The sequence below is a fragment of the Tupaia chinensis genome, unplaced genomic scaffold (assembly GCF_000334495.1).
Source record: "Tupaia chinensis unplaced genomic scaffold, TupChi_1.0 Scaffold000361_2, whole genome shotgun sequence".
Lineage (NCBI taxonomy): Eukaryota > Metazoa > Chordata > Mammalia > Scandentia > Tupaiidae > Tupaia > Tupaia belangeri.
In genome coordinates, this window is record NW_006159858.1 from 2,238,888 (window position 1) to 2,259,293 (window position 20,406).

The 20,406-nt window shown below is 37.1% G+C and overlaps 1 protein-coding gene across 4 annotated transcripts in view; it reads left to right on the forward strand.

Moving 5' to 3' along the window:
• Window positions 1-20,406, forward strand: part of SPATS2L (spermatogenesis associated serine rich 2 like) — a 226,670-nt gene that overhangs the window by 162,750 nt on the left and 43,514 nt on the right. For 3 of the 4 annotated variants that reach the window (XM_006152991.3, XM_014589532.2, XM_014589531.2), the window contains 2 exons: window positions 14,468-14,674; window positions 15,948-16,083. In XM_006152991.3, the coding sequence (XP_006153053.1) occupies window positions 14,468-14,674; window positions 15,948-16,083 (343 nt within the window). The remainder of the gene's footprint in view (window positions 1-14,467; window positions 14,675-15,947; window positions 16,084-20,406) is intronic. The other variant, XM_014589533.2, reaches the window with a different exon arrangement.

Sequence of the window (20,406 nt, forward strand, 5' to 3'; positions counted from 1 at the left end):
AAGTGAGAAATCACCCCCTGGGGGGATGGTCACGCTGCAATCCCTTCTCCTCCACTCTCCTCTCGGGATCTTGGGCACACACACACACGCGCCTGGCGTGAGTTTTAAACCACCGGGTCTGGGACGCGAACCGCAGTTGACTACATGGGAGTCCAGCGACATAGCCATTACGCTAACTGCTGGTTCCCAAGCCCCAAGTTCTTTAAAGATAGGGACCACATCTGTCTTTGATCACCATTGCAGTTCTGGTATCTAGAACAGTAATATGCCTCAGACGAGCTTTTTCATGGGTCCATTACATCATTAGTGATAAAATATTTGGAGAAGTGTAGGTAATTAAATTTTTTTAAGTTGCTATGTTGGCTTTTTAAAGGAATTAATGGGGCTAGCTAGTGGTATGGTGGATAAGGCAGCTGGATCCCACATGGCCCACCAGGCAATTCAAGTCCTGAACCCAGAGGATTCAAAAACATCCCAGGCACATGTGCTTGTGTGCCCAAAATCTTAACAGGAGCAAGAAATGGAAGAGAAGGAATTGCAGCAGGACCATGCCCCAAGGAGAGTGCTTTCTTACTTTTCCTCCCTCCCTCTCTCTGCTGAGTGTATGTACCCAAATTATAATTTACAAAAAAAAAAAAAAGGTAGTGAATTTTGTGTATCTGCATTTAAAAAGACTGGGGAAATTTGAAAAATTCAGTAAAGCAAAGGGAAAAAAAAGAAACAATCCCACCTCCCAGTAATGACCACTGTTAATTTTACTTCAGAATTTTTTTTTAATGCATAGATATTTTTTACAAAAATAATATATAGTATGTGAACTTTTGTATTACGCTTTTTTACTTTATATGACATTATGAACATTACCTCATATTACTACATTTTGTTTAAGAACATTTTAATGATGCATTGTATTTTTATGAATTTGCCATATTTCTTTTCATTATTCTCAAACAATTGTCCATGTAGATTATTTCCATATGCTGGTTTTTATAAACAATATAAGTATTTATATGTAAGAGCATTTCTTGTATATAATTCTCTATAGATAGCTATGATTATTTATGTGGCATATATTCTTAGAAGTGGAATCAAAGAGTTCAAAAGGTATGAATTTTAAGTTCTTAATATATTGTTGTTCAAAGGGTTATACTAATCTCATTATTTTTATTTGCAAAACTGATTAATAGAGAGAGAGATGTCTTTAAGAAGTTTAATTTTCATTCTCAGTTTTTCTTTAGTAAATATTTAAGAACACAAAGATCACTTACCAAAACTACCAATTATATTATTATAGTTATCATTATTTAAAAAGACTGGGGAAATTTGAAAAATTCAGTAAAGCAAAGGGAAAAAAAAGAAACAATCCCACCTCCCAGTAATGACCACTGTTAATTTTACTTCAGAATTTTTTTTTAATGCATAGATATTTTTTACAAAAATAATATATAGTATGTGAACTTTTGTATTACGCTTTTTTACTTTATATGACATTATGAACATTACCTCATATTACTACATTTTGTTTAAGAACATTTTTAATGATGCATTGTATTTTTATGAATTTGCTATATTTCTTTTCATTATTCTCAAACAATTGTCCATGTAGATTATTTCCATATGCTGGTTTTTATAAACAATATAAGTATTTATATGTAAGAGCATTTCTTGTATATAATTCTCTATAGATAGCTATGATTATTTATGTGGCATATATTCTTAGAAGTGGAATCAAAGAGTTCAAAAGGTATGAATTTTAAGTTCTTAATATATTGTTGTTCAAAGGGTTATACTAATCTCATTATTTTTATTTGCAAAACTGATTAATAGAGAGAGAGATGTCTTTAAGAAGTTTAATTTTCATTCTCAGTTTTTCTTTAGTAAATATTTAAGAACACAAAGATCACTTACCAAAACTACCAATTATATTATTATAGTTATCATTAGGCACTCATATTCACTTATTTAAAGAGAATAGTATCATATTTTAAGTAATATAGACATTAGAGATTTTAGACATAATTTTATGACAATGAAGTTATACTCTTTTAATCTTTTTTTTTAGATAGAAGTACTTTACAGTACTTAAGTTAATCATGATTAGAAGAGATATCTACTGAAATTACATGTATATAGGAGACCATGAGACTATCTTAATTGGTTAAAATAGTCATTTTAGAACTACTGTATATTTAGTGCATTCTTAAAGTTAGATTTGAATTCTATGTATACTTCTTTTATACCTACTTATGAATATATCAAGCTTTCACTAAAAAGTAAAAACCCAAAGAGAAAAAAAAGTTTTCAGAAACTTTTAAATTTGAATACATATATGGGTTTTACATATATTATGAAAATCTTTGAATCCAAGTCTTTATTTCTCCCAGGAGAAGGATTTGTTTTCTTTGGTGATGTTAAAAAAAAACAGTCAATGCAGTTCATGTTTTACTGTGTAAAATAAATCAAATCAAGTATAAGTAAAATATGTAAGATGATACCAAGACTTAATAACTAAAAAATTGGTACATCTCAGTGTTGACATGAGTTAAATGTGAGAACAATTGCACACACTGCAACTGAGTGTAAATGAGCACAATTTGACTGAAAAATAATTTGGCAATGCATATAAAAACTTTTTAAGAAGAAAGGCATGAGTTTATAAACAATATAAACAACTTATATTGTTTATAAATTTACAAACCCAATTACAAAAGGAATTTGTAAATATAATAATAAATATGTAAAAGGGCATTAATTTCTAAAGGAGGGAAAGGAGATGAAAGAAAAGTTAAGAAGAAGAAAGGCATGAGTTTGTATCTTCATTACAAACCCAATTACAAAAGGAATTTGTAAATATAATAATAAATATGTAAAAGGGCATTAATTTCTAAAGGAGGGAAAGGAGATGAAAGAAAAGTGATTAATCAGAGTGTGAAAGGCTGCAGCACATATACAGAGGGAGGGAGCTTTGGCAGGAGGAGATTGACTGCCTGGGAGAAACTGGGCATGCTTGAGATTAGAGTCAGCAGATAAGGATAAAGGACAAGCTTAAGAAAAAAGATATAACCCAAGTGAATTAAATGAAGTTATTTTAAGGAATAGCCCACTATATCCTTAACACTTTTTTCCCAATATGCAGCTTGTTCTTTTAAATGCCTAACATTTACCTTCAAGGCAAAAAAAGGGAGAAAGGGAGTGGAGTGATCTGCTAGTACTTTAATGAAATATTAGAATAAAAATCAAAACTCTTTGGAGGAAAATAAAAATATCTAGTTTCTCATCCCACAAAGACACAAAAATTTTGAAATTACTAGACATGGGAAGCAGGAAAATATAACCTACAGTGAAAAAGAAAGATTAGTCATTAGACCCATTGACAACCAAAAGTTCAGATTAACAAAGATAACTAATTATAAAAATATTAAGTATTTTACAGAAAAAAATATAATATTGTGGACAAATAGAATAAGAATTTGAGGAGAAAGAGAAAGAAATGGAAACTATGTAACTAAAAAGTACAATATCTAAAAATTTAAAAAGTCTTTAACACAGTTTGGACAATGAGAAAGAAAAGATAACTGAAATTGAAGACAGGTCAAGAGATACTTTCCAAAGTGTAGAAGAAAGAGAAAAAAATTGGAAGAAGAGAACAAACAAAAACAGAATCTGAGTGATTTAAAGTACAGTATTAAACAGTCTCACATATGTGAAATTGGAGTCTCAGAAAGCAATCAAGAAAAATGAGGAGAGTGGGTTAGGACTTATGAAGAAATAATAGCCACAGTTTTTCTAAGTTTGATGAAAAATAAAAGTCAAGATGCTCAGCAAAATCCAAGTGAAATAAATTATAGAAAATCAAACCATAATCAAGCTACTGAAAGTCAAAAATGAAGAGAAAAATCTTAAAAGTAGCCAGAGGGGAAAAAGGACGCATTGTACACAAGGGAACAGCAATAAGAATAAAGAATGGCTTTTTAGCAGAGACAATATAGACCAAAAGACAGAATAAAATCTATAAAACATTGAGGGTTGGGGAATTACCATTATAGAACAAAAGATCTCTCTCTCTTTTTAGTTTTATCTCTTTATTTCATGAGAGAAAGAGAGGTACCGTACCACCAACAGAGCCATGCCACGATTTACCCCCAATCTCAACAAACTTGGATCATGGGCCCACAGACGTGACTGGACAGTAGAGGGAGGGTCTAGGATGGAAATCAGCACTTTCTCATGTGGGTCCAGTTGCAGTACAGCTGCACCACCATCCAACCCCTAAAACAATATTTCTAGGGAAAATATTTTCCAACAATGAAAGTAAAGCAAAGTATTTTCAGGTAAAAGCTGAAAGTATTCATCACTAACAGACTTATAGCACAGAACAAGCTAAAGGTTGTTCTTTAGACAAAAAGTAAATTATATCAGATTGAAATTTGGATCTGCTGAGACAAATGAAAATGTCAAATATATGGATTTTAAGAGGTTTTTTCTTTTCCTTAATTCTTTAAAGGATAATTGGCTATTTAAAGAAAAAATAATGACATTTTGCTGGGATTACAACAAATTTAGAAGTAAAATATGTGACCATAAGTATACAATTGACAGGAATGAGTAAGAAGAATTATACTATTTATATAGTTATACTATTTGTATAATTCTTACATAATACATGAAGCAGCACAGTATTGACTCAAAGGACACTGTAATGATACAATCTTGTAATTCTTTGAACAACCTTTATAATAAAGAACATTTTAAAAATTTTTAGGATAAGATACAACGAAAATTGGTAAACATAAACCAGCAATTCCAATAATTCTATTAAGTGTAGGTTAACCTAAAAATTCTAATTAAAAAGCATAGATTGACAGACTGGATATTTAAACAAAAGCAAGAGTCAATTATATGCTGATCATTCTAAGAGATGCACTTTATCTTTTAAAAAGAATTATTTTGTTTAACTTTATTCATTTATTAATTATTATTATTTTCCAGTTGCATCAGAGAGAGAGAGGAAAAGTGAGAAAGCAAGCCACCAAGTCTGGAACTTAAACTGTGGTCAGCCATGTGGGAGTCCAGAGCCTTTAGCCACCACGTCACCTGCTGGCCCCGAGATACACTTTAAGTAAAAGAGATAACCCAAAAGTTAAAGGATAGAAAAAATGTACTGTCCAAACAGTAAGTATAATAAAGTGGTATGGCTAACTCAACATAAGACAAAGAAGATTTTAATGCAAGAAATATTGCCAGAGGTGATGAAGATTATTTTATAATAATGAAGGTCAATCATCAAAAAGACATAACAGTCCAAAATGTATATACACTTAATGACAGAACTTCATTTATTAATTATTATTATTTTCCAGTTGCATCAGAGAGAGAGAGGAAAAGTGAGAAAGCAAGCCACCAAGTCTGGAACTTAAACTGTGGTCAGCCATGTGGGAGTCCAGAGCCTTTAGCCACCACGTCACCTGCTGGCCCCGAGATACACTTTAAGTAAAAGAGATAACCCAAAAGTTAAAGGATAGAAAAAATGTACTGTCCAAACAGTAAGTATAATAAAGTGGTATGGCTAACTCAACATAAGACAAAGAAGATTTTAATGCAAGAAATATTGCCAGAGGTGATGAAGATTATTTTATAATAATGAAGGTCAATCATCAAAAAGACATAACAGTCCAAAATGTATATACACTTAATGACAGAACTTCAAAATCTCAACAAAACAGCAACTGATGGAACTAAATAAAAAGACAAATTCACAATAGTCATAGATTTTTATATCATTTTCTTAGTAATTGCTAGAATAAATAGTTTAAAATTTAGTAGTATAAAAAATTTTGAAAAAATGATCAGCCAGCCTGACCTAACTGACATATATAGGATGATACATATGTCAGCTTCAAGAACACAGACATTTTCACCAAAATACACAAACTGTGGGGCCAACAGGTGGCATGGTGGTTAAAGGTACTGGACTCCTACATGGCCAACCACAGTTTGAGTCCTGGACCTGGCAGCTTACCTTCTCACTTTCTCTCTCTCTCTCTCTTCTCTCTCTCTCTCCTTCTTTCTCTCTGATGAGTGCATGTGCCCTATAAATTAAATATATAGTAATAATAATAAATAAAGTTAAATAAATCTTTTTAAAAGTTTTTTAAAAAAACTAGGCAAACTACTGACCATAGAATAACTTTTGACAAATTTAAAAATACTGAAATTTTAGGATCAACAGATGGTGTAATAGTTACATCGCTGGACTACTGCATAGCCAGCTGAGGATCAAATCCCAAACCCGACAGCTTAAAATTCAAGCCAGAGGAACCAGCGGGTGGTGTGGTGGTTAAGGTGCTGAACACTCCTACATGGCTGACCATAGTTCAAGCCCTGGACCAGGCAGCTTTCTCTCTCTCTCTCTCTCTCTCTCTCTCTATCTCTTTCTGGTCAAATTTAAAAATAAATGAATAAATAAATAAAATTAAATAATTCTTTAAAAACAAACAAACTTATGCCGGACATATGTGTGTACATTACCAAAATCCCTAGATGAGAATCGAGGAGAAGAGATTGTGGTGTGGCCATCCCCCTGGGGGATGATTTCTCGTTTCCTGTCTCTTCATCTCTCTGTCTCTCCAGCAAGTGCATGTGCCCTATAGCAAAAACCTCTCTAAAAACAAAATACTGAAATCTTTAGAGTATGGTCTATAATCACAATAGAATTAAACTGACAATTAATAGCAACAATATATCTAGAAAATCTCCCAAAATTTAGAAATTTAGCTTCTATATAATCCACTAATCAGAGAAGAATTTATAGGAGGTATTAGAAAATATTTTTAACTTGGGGCCAGCAGATGGTGTAGCAGTTATGTCACTGGACTCCCCCATGGCCAACCACAGTTCGAGTCCTAGACCTGGTGGCTTCAGAATCACGCTGGGTGTATGTGTATGTGCCCAAAATCCCAGGAGGAGAAAGGAAGAAGAGGTTGCGCCATGGCCATCCCTCCTGCAGGGTGATTATTTCTTACTTTCCCTCTCACTGTCTCTTTCACTCTTCTCTCTCTCCAGCTAGTGCATGTGCCCTAAGGCAAAATCCTCTAAAATAAAAAAAAGAAGAAGAAAAGAGAATATTTTGAAAATGTTTTGAACTAAATCATAATGAAAATACAATAAACCAATTTCTAATACCAGATACAAAATCGACCTTACCCTTCATTCACTTAAAAGCTAACAACAGTATATTAAGAACAACTTTAAGCCAATAAAGCCAGCAACTTAAACAAAATGAACAAATTCCTTGAAAACACAATTTACCAAATACATATAAGAAGAAGTAGAAAATCTGAATAGCTAGCAAAGAAATCATAATTAATATCTCCAGGCCCAGATGGCTTTACTAGTGAATTTTAACAAGCATACAAGAAATACAATAGCAATTCTGTTCAGTTTCAGAACATACCAAGAAAGGAACATTTTCCAACTTATTTTGTGAGGCCAGCATAACCCTTATCAAAACCTGACAGTATCATTACAAAAAAAAAAAAAGAAAAAAAATAGAATAGTATTGTTCATGACTAAGGAAGCAAAACTCTTCAAAATATGAGGAGATGAAATTAACAATATTTTACGCATGGTTTATCCCAGAAATTCAACATGGTTCTAACATTGGAAAACCAATCAATAGTATTTGCAAAGTTAATGAAATAAAGCACAATGATATTATTTTCTCAGTAGGTAAGAAGAAGAAAGATCTCTTGACAAAAATACAAATTCTCAGCAAAGTAGTAATACAAGAGAACCTCCCGAGTCTGATAAGCATATGAAAAATTTACTCTATAACTGATATCATGCTTTAATGATTAAATGTTTAATGTCCTTTCCTACCCACCAAGCAAATAAATAAATGAAACTTCCAGAACAAATAAGGAAATGAACCACACCTCTAGATACAAATTTAAAATCAACTGTAGTTCTGTATTCTTAACAGCCAATAATTTGAATTTTTTTTTTTTTTTTTTTTTTTTTTTTAGATTTTTGCCATAGGGCACGTGCACTTGCTGGAGAGAGACAGAAACAGAGTTAGAGGGAAAGTGAAACCCTCACCATTGTTACCACCCTCATCACCCTCTCCACCTTCTCTTCCCTCTCCTCCATTGTCTTCTCAGGATTTTGGTCATGTACACACATGCGCCCAGTGTGTTTTTCAAGCCACTGGTCTGGGACTGGAATCACAGAGTCAGTCATGTGGGATCCAGCTCCTCAACCATCACACCACCCCCTGGCCCAGAAATTAATTTTTTAATATTATATACAATGACGTAAAAAGTCTAAAACATCTAAAAACAAATTTGACTAAAGATACACAAAACACTAAAAAACTATAAAATGATGCTGAGAAAATTAAAGAGAACCTAAGTAAATGCTGTAACATGTCATGTTCATGGAGCCAGAAATTTAATAATAAGATACTTTTCCATAAACTGGTTTGTAGATTCAACCCAAGTCCAATAAAATCTCATCAGATTTTATTTGTAGAAATACAAGCTGATTTTTAACTTTATATTGAAATGCCATGAACCTGCAGTAGCCAAAACACTCTTGGGAAAGAAGAGCAGAGATGGATAAATTTCCTGTTACTGAGACTTACTGCATAGTAATAGCAAGCAAGCATGGTGGTGCCATGGGCAAGATGATAAGATCAGTAGAATGGAATAATTTAGAAATAAACCCACACAGGGACCAGCAGATGGTGTAATGGTTATGTGGCTCAACTTCCACATAGTCAACTATGGTTCGAGTCCCAGACCTGGTGGCTTAAAACTCACAGTGGGCACATGCATACCCTAGATCTCAAGAGGAGAATGGAGGAGAAAAGGTTGCAGTGTGGCCATCCCCCTGGACGGTGATTTCGTGATTTCTTGCTTTCTGTCTGCCTCTCTCTGTCTGTCCAGCAAGTGCACAGCCGGCAGCAAAACAAAAACAAAAAAACTCTTAAAAAAAAAAGAAAAGAAATAAATCCACACGTATTGCCAATTAATTGTCAACAAAGTCACCAAGACAATTATTCAGATTTACTGTGCAGTATTCTTACACTAGTTGTAATACATACTAGTTACTAAGACCAGAAAGATTATGTCTCATTTATCTCCTCTGTATGAGCCAGAGCTAACACTTTATGGGTAATCCATGTATGTTTGTTGAGTTCAGCTGAATCACAAACCGAAATGAAGGAAGTTATATACCATCTATGCTGGGATTTGATAAGTGTTTCTTTGAGCCTATCTGTGTCTTCCATGAGAGAGGAGAGACAGAGAGACAGGAACCACCTCCCTCCGAACCCCCCAACAGAGTCATTAATTCTGCAATCCACCCCCTTGCCTCAACCAGCCCCAGATCATGGGCACACATGTACCTGGTATACTCAGGGAGGTCTCTGGATCCAAACTCAGAACGCTCTTATACGGGTCAGCCTCTCAAAGTGTCATTTCACCACTGCGCTACCACCTGGCCCTGGCCCTTGATACATATTTTAAATAGAAGGAAGGCTCAAGTAATAGTTAAATTTAAAGACACACAAGCTTCTGGGAATTAGATACATGAACAAGGATTAAATGAACATGTAGGCAACTTTTATTTATTTATTTATTTATTTTAGAGAGGTTTTTGCTTTAGGGTATGTGCGCTCACCAGAGAGAGAGAGACAGAAAGCAAGAAATCCCTGCCCAGGGAGGATGGCCACACTGCAATCCCTTCTCCTCCGTTCTCCTGTCAGGATTTTGGGCACGCATGCACGCTCATCCAGCATGAGTTTTAAGCCACCAGGTCCGGGACTCAAACTGTGGTCAACTATATGGGAGTCCAGTGACAAAACCATTAATGCCATCTGTTTGTCCCTAGACAACTTTTATTGAAACTTAGGCAAACTGGGTATCTCCAGAAATAACTTTTCTTTCTAAAATTCAAGTATTTGGTGAATATTAAAGTCACAGTCAGAGACTGTCTATCAAACTAAGCTTTGTGCAATTGGAAGGGCCCCAGAAGTAGTGCCTGTTCGTTTTTTCATTCAGTATTTATCATGTACGTCCTAGATACCGAGTGTATCACGGTGAACAAGACATACATCATCATGTCACCATTTTTGCACATGGAAATTGAAGAGGGTACTTAAACCTTTGCTAAATAAATACTGCCTTATTCTAAAATATAAATTTGTAATGATTGCGTGTTGTTAAACACCCATGTCATGCTCCTGTGTTGTATATTAGTGTTATCCAACAGAAATATACTGCAAGCTACATGTATAATTTTCTTTTTTCTGTAGCCAAATTTAAAAAGGATACATGAACAGGTTAGTTGAATTGGATAATATATTTTTCTAACTTAATATATCCAGAATATTATCATTTCATTTCAACATGAAAACAGTATTTTTATTAAATAAATAATATTTTTTGTACTAAGTCTTCAGATTTCAGTATGTATTTTACATTTACAGCATGTGTCCATTCAGATAAGCCACTCTTCAAGTATTCAATAGCTACATGTGGCTAGTGGCTACCTAGACAGTGTAGGCTTATGGGAATCAACTTCGATTCAGCTACCGTCTAGTGGACTTTACAAGTGGACTCCAGATAGACACAGAACTGATGGCATTTCTGATCCATAATGTTAGAGGAAAGTTGTTGTAGCCAAGACATAACTCCTATTATTCTACTGCTAGAACTATGAGGATTTAGGATGAATAAGGGACCAGCAGATAGTATAGTGGTTGTGGTGCTGGGCTCCCATAAGATCGACTGCAGTTTGAGGTTTGAGTCCTGGACCTGGCACCTTGCCTTCTCACTTTCTCTCTCCTTCTCTCCGTGTCTTTCTGGTCAAATTAAAAATAATAATAAATTTAATTAAAATAAATAATTTTTTTAAAAGACGAACCTAATTCTGAGGACCAGCAGTTAGTGTAATGGCTATGTCGCTGGACTCCCATGTAGTCAACTGCAGTTCAAGTCCTGGACCTGGTGGCTTAAACTCACGCTGGGTGTGTGTGCATGCGTGCCCAAGATCCCGAGGGGAGAATGGAGGAGAAGGGATTCCAGCATGGCCATCCCTCCTGGGGGGAGGGGGTGATTTCTCGCTTTCTGTCTCTCTCTCTCTGTCTTTCTGGCGAGCACATGTACCCTATAGCAAAAACCTCCCCCCCCCCAAAAAAAAAGATGAACCTAATTCTGTTATAGCTGTATAACTCTCCATCAGTCTTCATCAGGAGTCCCAGAGTTATACTACATTTGGAGACAGATCTGTATAGCCAGTGTGCAAATACAAGGGGCCTTCACAAATTTCATGGAAAGTGTACATTATGAAAATTATGTGTGAATTTCAATTTGGGGGGGTACCAAAATAAATTCCAACTTTCATTCCATTTTTCTATGATCATTTTGAAGTTCCTTTGTATATCCAAGTGGTCTTTGAGAATTTTTGTTAGTTTGTTTATTCAGTTATTCCATGAATCAAACAGAGAGAGAGAAAAACCGTGTTCCCAACAGGGTCTCAACTCATGATCCACTCCCAGACTTCAGGCTGCCCTGGATCATGGGCAAACAGTGTTTGGTGTTCTGAGGAAGATGTCTGGACTTGAACCAGGAACCTTCCTATGTGGGACTACCTCAGAGAGCATCATGTTTTATCACTTCATCACCATCTGGCCACAGGTCTTTGAGAACTTTAAACCTTTCCATGTTCAATTTGGATTCTACCAATAATGAGACAGCCTTTCAGGACCCTAAAACACAAAACGAACAAAAAAGTGCTACTCAAATTTCTCAATAAATATTTGTTGGATAAGTGATGATATGAGACAAAAGCCCCATATCAGGTCTGTCAGACAAAAAGAAACTATTTCCAGCTCTAGGTTAACGAGCCCACGTTCACTTGCATGCTTGTCCCTCGTTTAAAATCATTTGCCTTTCAACAGAATATTTTTTTTCTTCTGTTCTAGGGTCAGTATTTCAATTAAGCTATACTATAAAAATCTCTTTGTGTTCAAGAATATGACTAGTTTACTACACTATGCACCAAGAACTGTTTTAGTTTTCAGTTTATAATATTTTATCAAAACTGAATTTCAGAGGCCAGCAGGAGGTGGTGGTTAAGGATGATAGACTCCCACATGGCCGACCATAGTTCAAATCCCAGACCTGGCAGCTTGCTTGCTCATTCTCTCTCTCTCCCCTTCTCTGGTCAAAATTTTAAATAAATAAATAAATAAATGTTAATTAAAATAATTCTTTAAACAAACAAACAAAAAAACCTGAATCCCAACTGATTTAGAGAGTGAATGAGTTAGAACCAGCTTAGATTTAATGCTTGTTTTGACACAAACATTTGTAGACTTGTCATAAAATTAGTTTTCATTTTTTACAGTGGAATTTCTCAAGGTGGGTAGTACTACGCATCTCCACTGTGGCAGAATCACCTAGAAAGCAGAATCCGGGGCCCACTGCTGAATCAGAACCTTTGAGACATTGTTTGGGAATTTGTATGTGTAACAAGTACAAAGGACATTCATTTCACACTGAAGTTTAACAACCACTGCCCTACAGTGAAGATCCCTCAGTATAACCAAAGATAAAATTACGTGCTACCTTTTAAATCTGTTTCATCACTGCCGGAAATGCTGTTTTCAGTACTTATGTACTTTGTGCACTACCTGTGCTTAGCATTTCATTGTCTGATTTCCCTTAAGTAAATTTTCGTCATTCAGCTCGTAAGAAGTATATTGTGCTTTCTTGATATGTGAGTTATAAATGATGGATTCAAACTAGAGACACATTGTATTTATCATAAGTGAGCTAAAATCTAACATCAAGTTGCCTAAGACCCAGATAGTATTATTTTACACTTTCCCCTAGTAGGGTTCTTGGTAATGTTTGTGATAATGTCCGGAAACTATATTTCTTATTTTTTCCTATTAAATCATTTTAAGAACACTTTAATTCTATCACAATTCGACAGAAAACTGTTGAGCCAGACGCAAGTATTGAGGCTTCAGATAATGAATTGGACTCAGTGTCTGCACTTGAGAAGGTCATTGTCTCTGCAAGGCAGGGCTGAGTGGCAGACATAAAAGCCTTTGGTTAAAATACCATGTGCTGGGGCCAGCAGATGGCCCAGAGGCTAAGATGCTGGACTCCCACATGGCCTACCTCAGTTTGGGTCTAAGTCCTAGAGGCTTAAAAATCATGTCAGGCACCTGTCCATATGTACCCCAAATCTTGAGAGGACAATGGAGGAGAAGGGATTGCAGTGTAGATATCTACCCCTGCAGGGTGGGGAGGGATGGCGGTGGATTTCTCTTTTCTTCTCACTGTCTTTCTTTCTCTGGTGAGCACATGTGAAAAAAAAAAAGAAAAAGTCACGTGTTAAGTATTTATGATGCACCATGAGTGCAGAGAGTAGCTGGATGTGGTGACTATCTGATAGAGACTATCATAGAGATAACTGCTCTGTTTGCAAGCCACAGCTGCCCAGAAAAGTGAAAACAATTCCACAAAGTCATCCAGGACATCAGGCAGATCAGAACCCTAACTCTAGTCCCTAACCCTAACCCCGTATCCAGCTGTACTATTTCTACTAAACCTTTCTCCAAGAACCTGGCCTTCAAAAGCACACCAGCCTTTCTTTTTGCACACCACAGCTCTCTCTGGTAGTAAGATGCTAAGGGTGATCCATTTCCTTTTCAGGCCACTAAGGTACCATTTAATTCACTCCAGCCATAACTAAATAGGAACTTACCTTTAAAAGATGCCGGCAGCAACGTGCTGCTAATTTATTGCCACATCTATGAAAGCACCAGTGAGATTCTGACTCCCCAGATTTTAAATACAGTTGAGATAGTATGATGATGTTTCCTGATTTAAGCCCTTCATAAATTAGATGAAATGATTATAGTACCTGTTGTCACTTCATTCCTGTCCTATCTCCCATCATTCTTCTGCCTTCATTAATTCAGAATAAAATACCACAAGACATTAATGTAGCACTTGGATATCGAAGGGCTACATTTTTATAGCCTTAATATGAAATTGTACTTAAGAGAAGCCTAAGGCTTTCCTGGAATGGGGGGAGGGGGCAAAAAAAATGCTTATCTCCTATAATCCTCTTAATAACCTTCCTGGATGGTTATGGGTGAAGAAACCGAATCTCAGAGATGTTAAATGGTTTGCCCAGGGTCATCTGCAAGTAATTATCAGAACCAAAGCCTCATTCTGGGTCTTCTGACTCTAAATTCAAGGGTCTTTGTAGCATGTCCTCTCATCTTTTGGGGACTGTTAAAACAACTTCTTAACTTTTTGCAATGAAAGTCATTATTGCCAACATGTAAACAAAAGCCAAAATCTGGGTACCCCCACCCCCCCATCACTCTATGACAGTGTTTTTAGCTTATCACTTCACAGTCATTATTGGTGTTTTCTTACAGAAGGCAACAGACTACTGCAACAGAAACTATCCTTAGATGGGAATTGCAAAACTGTACATGGAACTACAGAGGGGTCAGATGGCCTACAGTGGTCAGCTGAGCAGCTTTGTAACCCAAGCAAGCCTAAGGCAAAAACATCTCCTGTTAAGTCCAATGTCCCTGCAGCTCATCTTGAAATAAAGCCAGATGAGCTGGCAAAGAAAAGAGGTAAAGTGATTTCTTTTGCACAAATGATTGAACATACTCTGCACACACAGAAATGTGCCTGAACTTTCCAAAAGATGCTGCTTAGTCAAGAGAGATGCACATGAAATTGCATTTCTTTCTGTGACCCACATAGGTTGAAAGGCAGACAGGATTCCTCCCATGTTAATCAAAGGTCTTGAATATTTAAGGGAAATTACACCCCCTTTCTCTGCCTTTCTGTGATGTTTGTCTCTTTGTAGGCGTGAATAAACTTGTACCACGATACTGTCTATCCTCACACCTTATAAAGCAAGTGTTAGACCAGAAGCTCTTCCAGAAGTGAAGCTGAAAGGGACTAATGTTCCCCTGATAAACATTCTTAACTTGCTTTGGATGAAGATGAGTCTAGTATGTCTTCTTCCCTATGTAAAATTTGTTCTCCTAGAACTTAGGGGCCATGTCACACTGAAAGAGGATTTTATATTTGACATACTGGATTTTTTTTAAGCTTCGAGCTTGATACTTAACTGGTATTAAAAATGAAAGGGAATAAATTATTCTGATTCCCAGAAAATTAAATAATATTCTTTTCATTCAGTCTTAAGTTGTCTGATTTCCTTGGCTTTGATTTTATATACCTTGTCGCTTTTCTTGAAAGGGATTTCTTTCTTCGAAGAAGCATGCTTTTGTTGGAATACATACAATCTGCCTGTTTACTGTGCACTATCTGTAGACCCTGGTGACATTTCCAGGAAATGAGGCGAGATGGGCACCCCTCATGCTTTAAGTGCTGCTGCTATAATTACAAGCCTGGCTCAGGACTGATGGGGCCAGAGCCAGCGTATCTGGCACTGATGGTCCATCCTCTCTCTAGTTCATTTGTACCTCTCCCAATACCTGTGTCATTTTCCTCTTTCCAAAGCCCTGCTGGCTTTTAACCACACAGAGTAGTGTTTATAGAGAGAGCCAGCAGCACAAACAGTCTTTAGACATATCAGGTTCTAAGATGCTGCAGTTTGCAATGAACATAATGATCAGAGCCTCATTTGGAAGAGCAGAGGAGACAAACTTGCCTTAATGGCCCAGCAAGAAACCCCATGGAATCAGCCATCTCAGGGGTGATACAAACCATCTACTCTGGGTTATATATCCGCTTGCCAGAATTTTTTTTTTCATTGAAAAACAAAACAAAAGAAAATATACTTTCTATGGGTTAGTTACTTTGTTTTGTTGTTTAGCATACAAATGAAGGATGAAGTGCTCAAGTTAACTTTCTTTTTAACATCCATTTTAGGCCCAAATATTGAGAAATCAGTGAAGGATCTGCAACGCTGCACCGTTTCCCTAACCAGATATCGTGTCATGATCAAGGAAGAAGTGGATAGTTCTGTGAAGAAGATCAAAGCTGCCTTTGCTGAATTACATAACTGGTGAGTAATTCAACCTGGGAACCGTATAAATTTATGATGCTTGAGCCGCTTCTATAGGTAAAAGCATCAGATGGAAAATATTGTTTATTTAAAACATAAACATTACAGAACAACTCTCTAGATTTCTTTAAAGCCCTGCAGGCAGAAGCATACATCTTGGAAATAAAAAAAAAAAAAGAGAGAAAGCTTTTGAATCTAAAAAGAAACCTATTAGACATAACTCACTGGAGTCTGAAGTTGGTGCAAAAGTATATGAATGATATACATTAAAACCTCAACAAAGAGGGGAACCAGCAGTTAGCGTAATGGCTATGTCGCTGGACTCCCACGTAGTCGACCATGGTTCGCATCCCGGACCCGGTGGATTAAAACTCATGCCGGGCGCGTGTGCATGCGTACCCAAGATCCAGAGAGGAGAATGGAGGAGAAGGGATTGCGGTGTGACAATACCCCCTGGGGGGGTGATTTCTCACTTTCTGTCTCTCTGTCTGTCTGGCGAGCGCATGCACCCTATAGTGAAAAAAACCTCTCAAAAAAAAAACAAAAACCTCAACAAAGAAAACAAAATATTTCCCAGCACTATAACTAAAAAATAAATATTCCCTCAGTGAAACTCAGAAACAGCCTGTGCAAGCTTAGTGGTAGAATCCCATCTTAGGTATCTTTAAGACCAGAATTAAGAAATGGTGGGGCCAACCTGTGACCTGTTGGTTAAGGGAGCTGGCTCTCACATGGCTGACCTCATAGTTCAAGTCCTACACCTTAAAAAATACACCAGGCACATGTGTTCATGTGCCCAAAATTCAAAAGGAGGGAGAAATGTAGAAGGAATTCTGGCCTGACCATTTTCCATGGGAAGTTCTCTCTTTCTCTTTCCCTCTCTTTCTCTCTGGTGAGTACACATACCCTCTGGCAAATTATAAAAACAAAAATTTTTAAAAAAGAAATGGTGCACTGATATGGTTTTGGTCCTGCCCTGTCCTGCTTGTTCTGTAGCTGATTTTTTTTTTTTTTTTTGTAGAGGTTTTTGCTAGGGCGCGTGCGCTCGCCAGACAGACAGAGAGAGACAGAGAGATAGAAAGCGAGAAATCACCCCCCAGGGGGGATGGCCATGCCACAATCCCTTCTCCTCCATTCTCCTCTTGGGATCTTGGGCATGCACACACATATGCCCAGCATGAGTTTAAGCCACCGGGTCCAGGACTTGAACCGCGGTCGACTATGTGGGAGTCCAGCGACATAGCCATTACGCTAACTGCTGGTCTCTCTGTAGCTGATTTTGACTGAAGACATTTCTTTGAGCCCTGTACATTTACTCATGTCCACAATTGAAATGAATTATTTGTTTGTAAAGATTTAATTATCAGTAGAAATGTTCTCAGGGTATCAGGTTATTAGGATTCTTCCTGTTTTAAATGACAGGAAATCAAATCACATTAGTTGAAGAGCAAAGAGAATTTATTAGCTAACGTATCTGAAAATTCTAGGAGATTCCTTTTGGCAAACTTGGTTCTAAACCCAAATTATGTCATCAGAACTTTATTTCTCAGCCTCTCTCTCTTTCTCTCCTTGTCTCCTTTCTTCTCTCACTGTCTCTTACAATTCCCTCATTCTGTTATTCTTGGCTTCATTCTCTCCATGAAGCAACAGAAATGACCCAATAGCCCCCTCTGTTGTAGCTCCGGGCTTACATAATCCTTAGACCCTGAAGTCTGAAAGAGGGGTTTGTTTCCAATAGTTTTACCAGAAGTCCAATGGCTAATTCCTATTGGCTGGGTTGGTCACATACCTGTCTACACCAATAACTGTGACAAGAGGGTCAGGTTTTTTTTGTTTTGTTTTGTTTTGTTTTGAGAGCCTTTTGCTATTGGGTGCGTGCACTTGCCAGACAGACAGAGAGAGACAGAGAGACAGAAAGCAAGAAATCACCCCCCAGGGGGGATGGCCATGCCGCAGTCCCTTCTCCTCCATTCTCCTCTCGGGATCTTGGGCACACACGCACATGCGCCCAGCGTGAGTTTAAGCCACCAGGTCCAGGACTCAAACCACGGTCGACTACGTGGGAGTCCAGCGACATAGCCATTACGCTAACTGCTGGTCCCAAGAGGGACAGTTTTCTCACTAGTCGGGCTAGAGTCGTGTGCTTATCACAAACTTAACAAGGGAACAAGCTCCATCTCAATCCCATGGACTGAGCTTTTGTTCTAGGGCCATGCTTCTCTGGACAAAAACCAAGGTGCTAATGCCCAGAGAAAGAAAATGTAGGAGAAAGAAAACACGTATCTACAGTGTCCAGACTCATGGGATGTGTTTCCTATATTTCACTGGCCTCCCATAATTCTAAAATTTGACCATATCTTCTGCATATTTTTCCTCTTCTAAAACACTGATGTGCTTTTCGGCACAAACAATTGAGTTGTGGAAAACTGAGGATTAAGTTTAACACTAACATAATCTAAAATTCATGAATTTAAATCCATCTGCTATATATAATCTGAAGGGTGTAGAAGACAGCAGGGATTTGAAAGAAAACCATCTCCTTGGTTTTCATTCAGACTCTCAAAGACCATCAGAGGTGAGGAATCATTGACCTACCCAGCCATGGCAACTGGACCTCACAAGAACTCTTTTCTGTTTGATCAGATTGTAACCTAATTAATTGTTCAAAGCAACTTCAAGAATACGTTTGTATACTTAGAGAAGTTAAAGATGGAAGGTACCTTTTACTACAATAATAATTATTGGTTTTGAAGTTAAATGACTTTTCCAATCTATCCTTAAGCAAGTTACCCTAGTACTTAGAAGAACACCCAACTTCCAGGCCTGTTTTGTAGAGCCAGTTTCAGTAGACTTTATCTCTAAAGAGCCAGATGGTGGACTGGTCCCATAGCACAGTGGTTAAGCATTGTGCATACGGACCCAGATCCCACATGGCGGACCACACTGTGGTGGCTTAAAAAACATGCCAGGTGTTTGAATGAGTATGTGTGTACCCAGAGTTCTGATGGAAAGGGAAATGAAGAGAAAAGGATTGCAATATGGTCATGCCCTGTTGAAGTGTTCTCTGTCTGTCTGTCTCTCTCTCTCTCTCTCTCTCTCACACACACACACACACACACACACAAACACACATACCCTCTAACAAACATAAAGAGCCAGCTTGTAAGAGAGAAGTATTATGGGCTTAACGTCTCTATGCAACTACGTAGCTCTGTAGCCACAGATAATGCAAAAAGGCAGAGGTCCAGCTTTGGCTCATGGGTGTTGTGGTTTGCCAACCCCTGTCTGGAGGCCTTGGTTGGCTGCTCAGAAAAGATCACTTTCTTTCCTGCTGTGAGGCATTTTAGAATAAACTCTTCCTCTGAGGCCTCTGAATGATACCTTCCACCCAAGTGACTCACACACCAGTTGACCAAGTGTAGCAATGACCTCAAATTACCTCTGTCTCCTACAGTTGCTGAGTGCTTTCCATTTAACTTTGTTTTATTTCTTAGTAAAATGAACATCACATGGGTCATGAGACATCTTGAGACTTACACAGGTTCTCTGAGTATTTCATTCCTCAAGAGTTGAAAACATGGGGCCAGGAACGTCAACACCCAAGGAAGTTGTGTACCTTTTCACTGCTCGTAACTCACATGTGGGAGGATCACTTCTCAGTGAGCTCTGCCAAGCAACCACTGTTTAAAAGTCACCTACTTAACAAAATGGCATTTTCCCTGTAAACTAAAGAAGAAGCAACTTAGATGAGTCATTTTTTATATGCTACTGCTATCAAATAAATAAACATCAGTCCTTGTTATCTGAGCTAATTCTTAATAAAAATGATCCCATAATAACTGTATAAATGTAAGAAGTAAAACCAAATACTTTTTAATTTGCTATAGGGCACATGCATTCACCAAAGAGAAACAAAGACAGAGACTGAGAGAAAATGAGAAATCACTTACTGGTGGAAATAGCAACACCTCAATCCCTTCTCCTCTGGTTTCCTCTCAGGATTTTGGGCATGCACCTGATTTTCAAGCCGATTTAACTTCCACACCATCAACTGGCCTGAAAGTACTTTTTAAAATAAATCATTTACTTGTATTTGCACCAAAGAGAAGAATGTTGCCTCTGTTCCAAAGAAGCCTATAGCTCAACCAGTGTTGCATTTAATAAAGCATTTAAATGCATTTAAATAAAGCAATGCCTCCCGCTTGTCTTCTAAGGGAGTGGTGGTGGGAGATGAAAAATTTGAGGAATTGTGATCCTGTGGAATTATCAGGTCACATAAGTGAAGAAGACAGCTTAGAAGTTTTTAAAAAAAAAAGGAAAAGA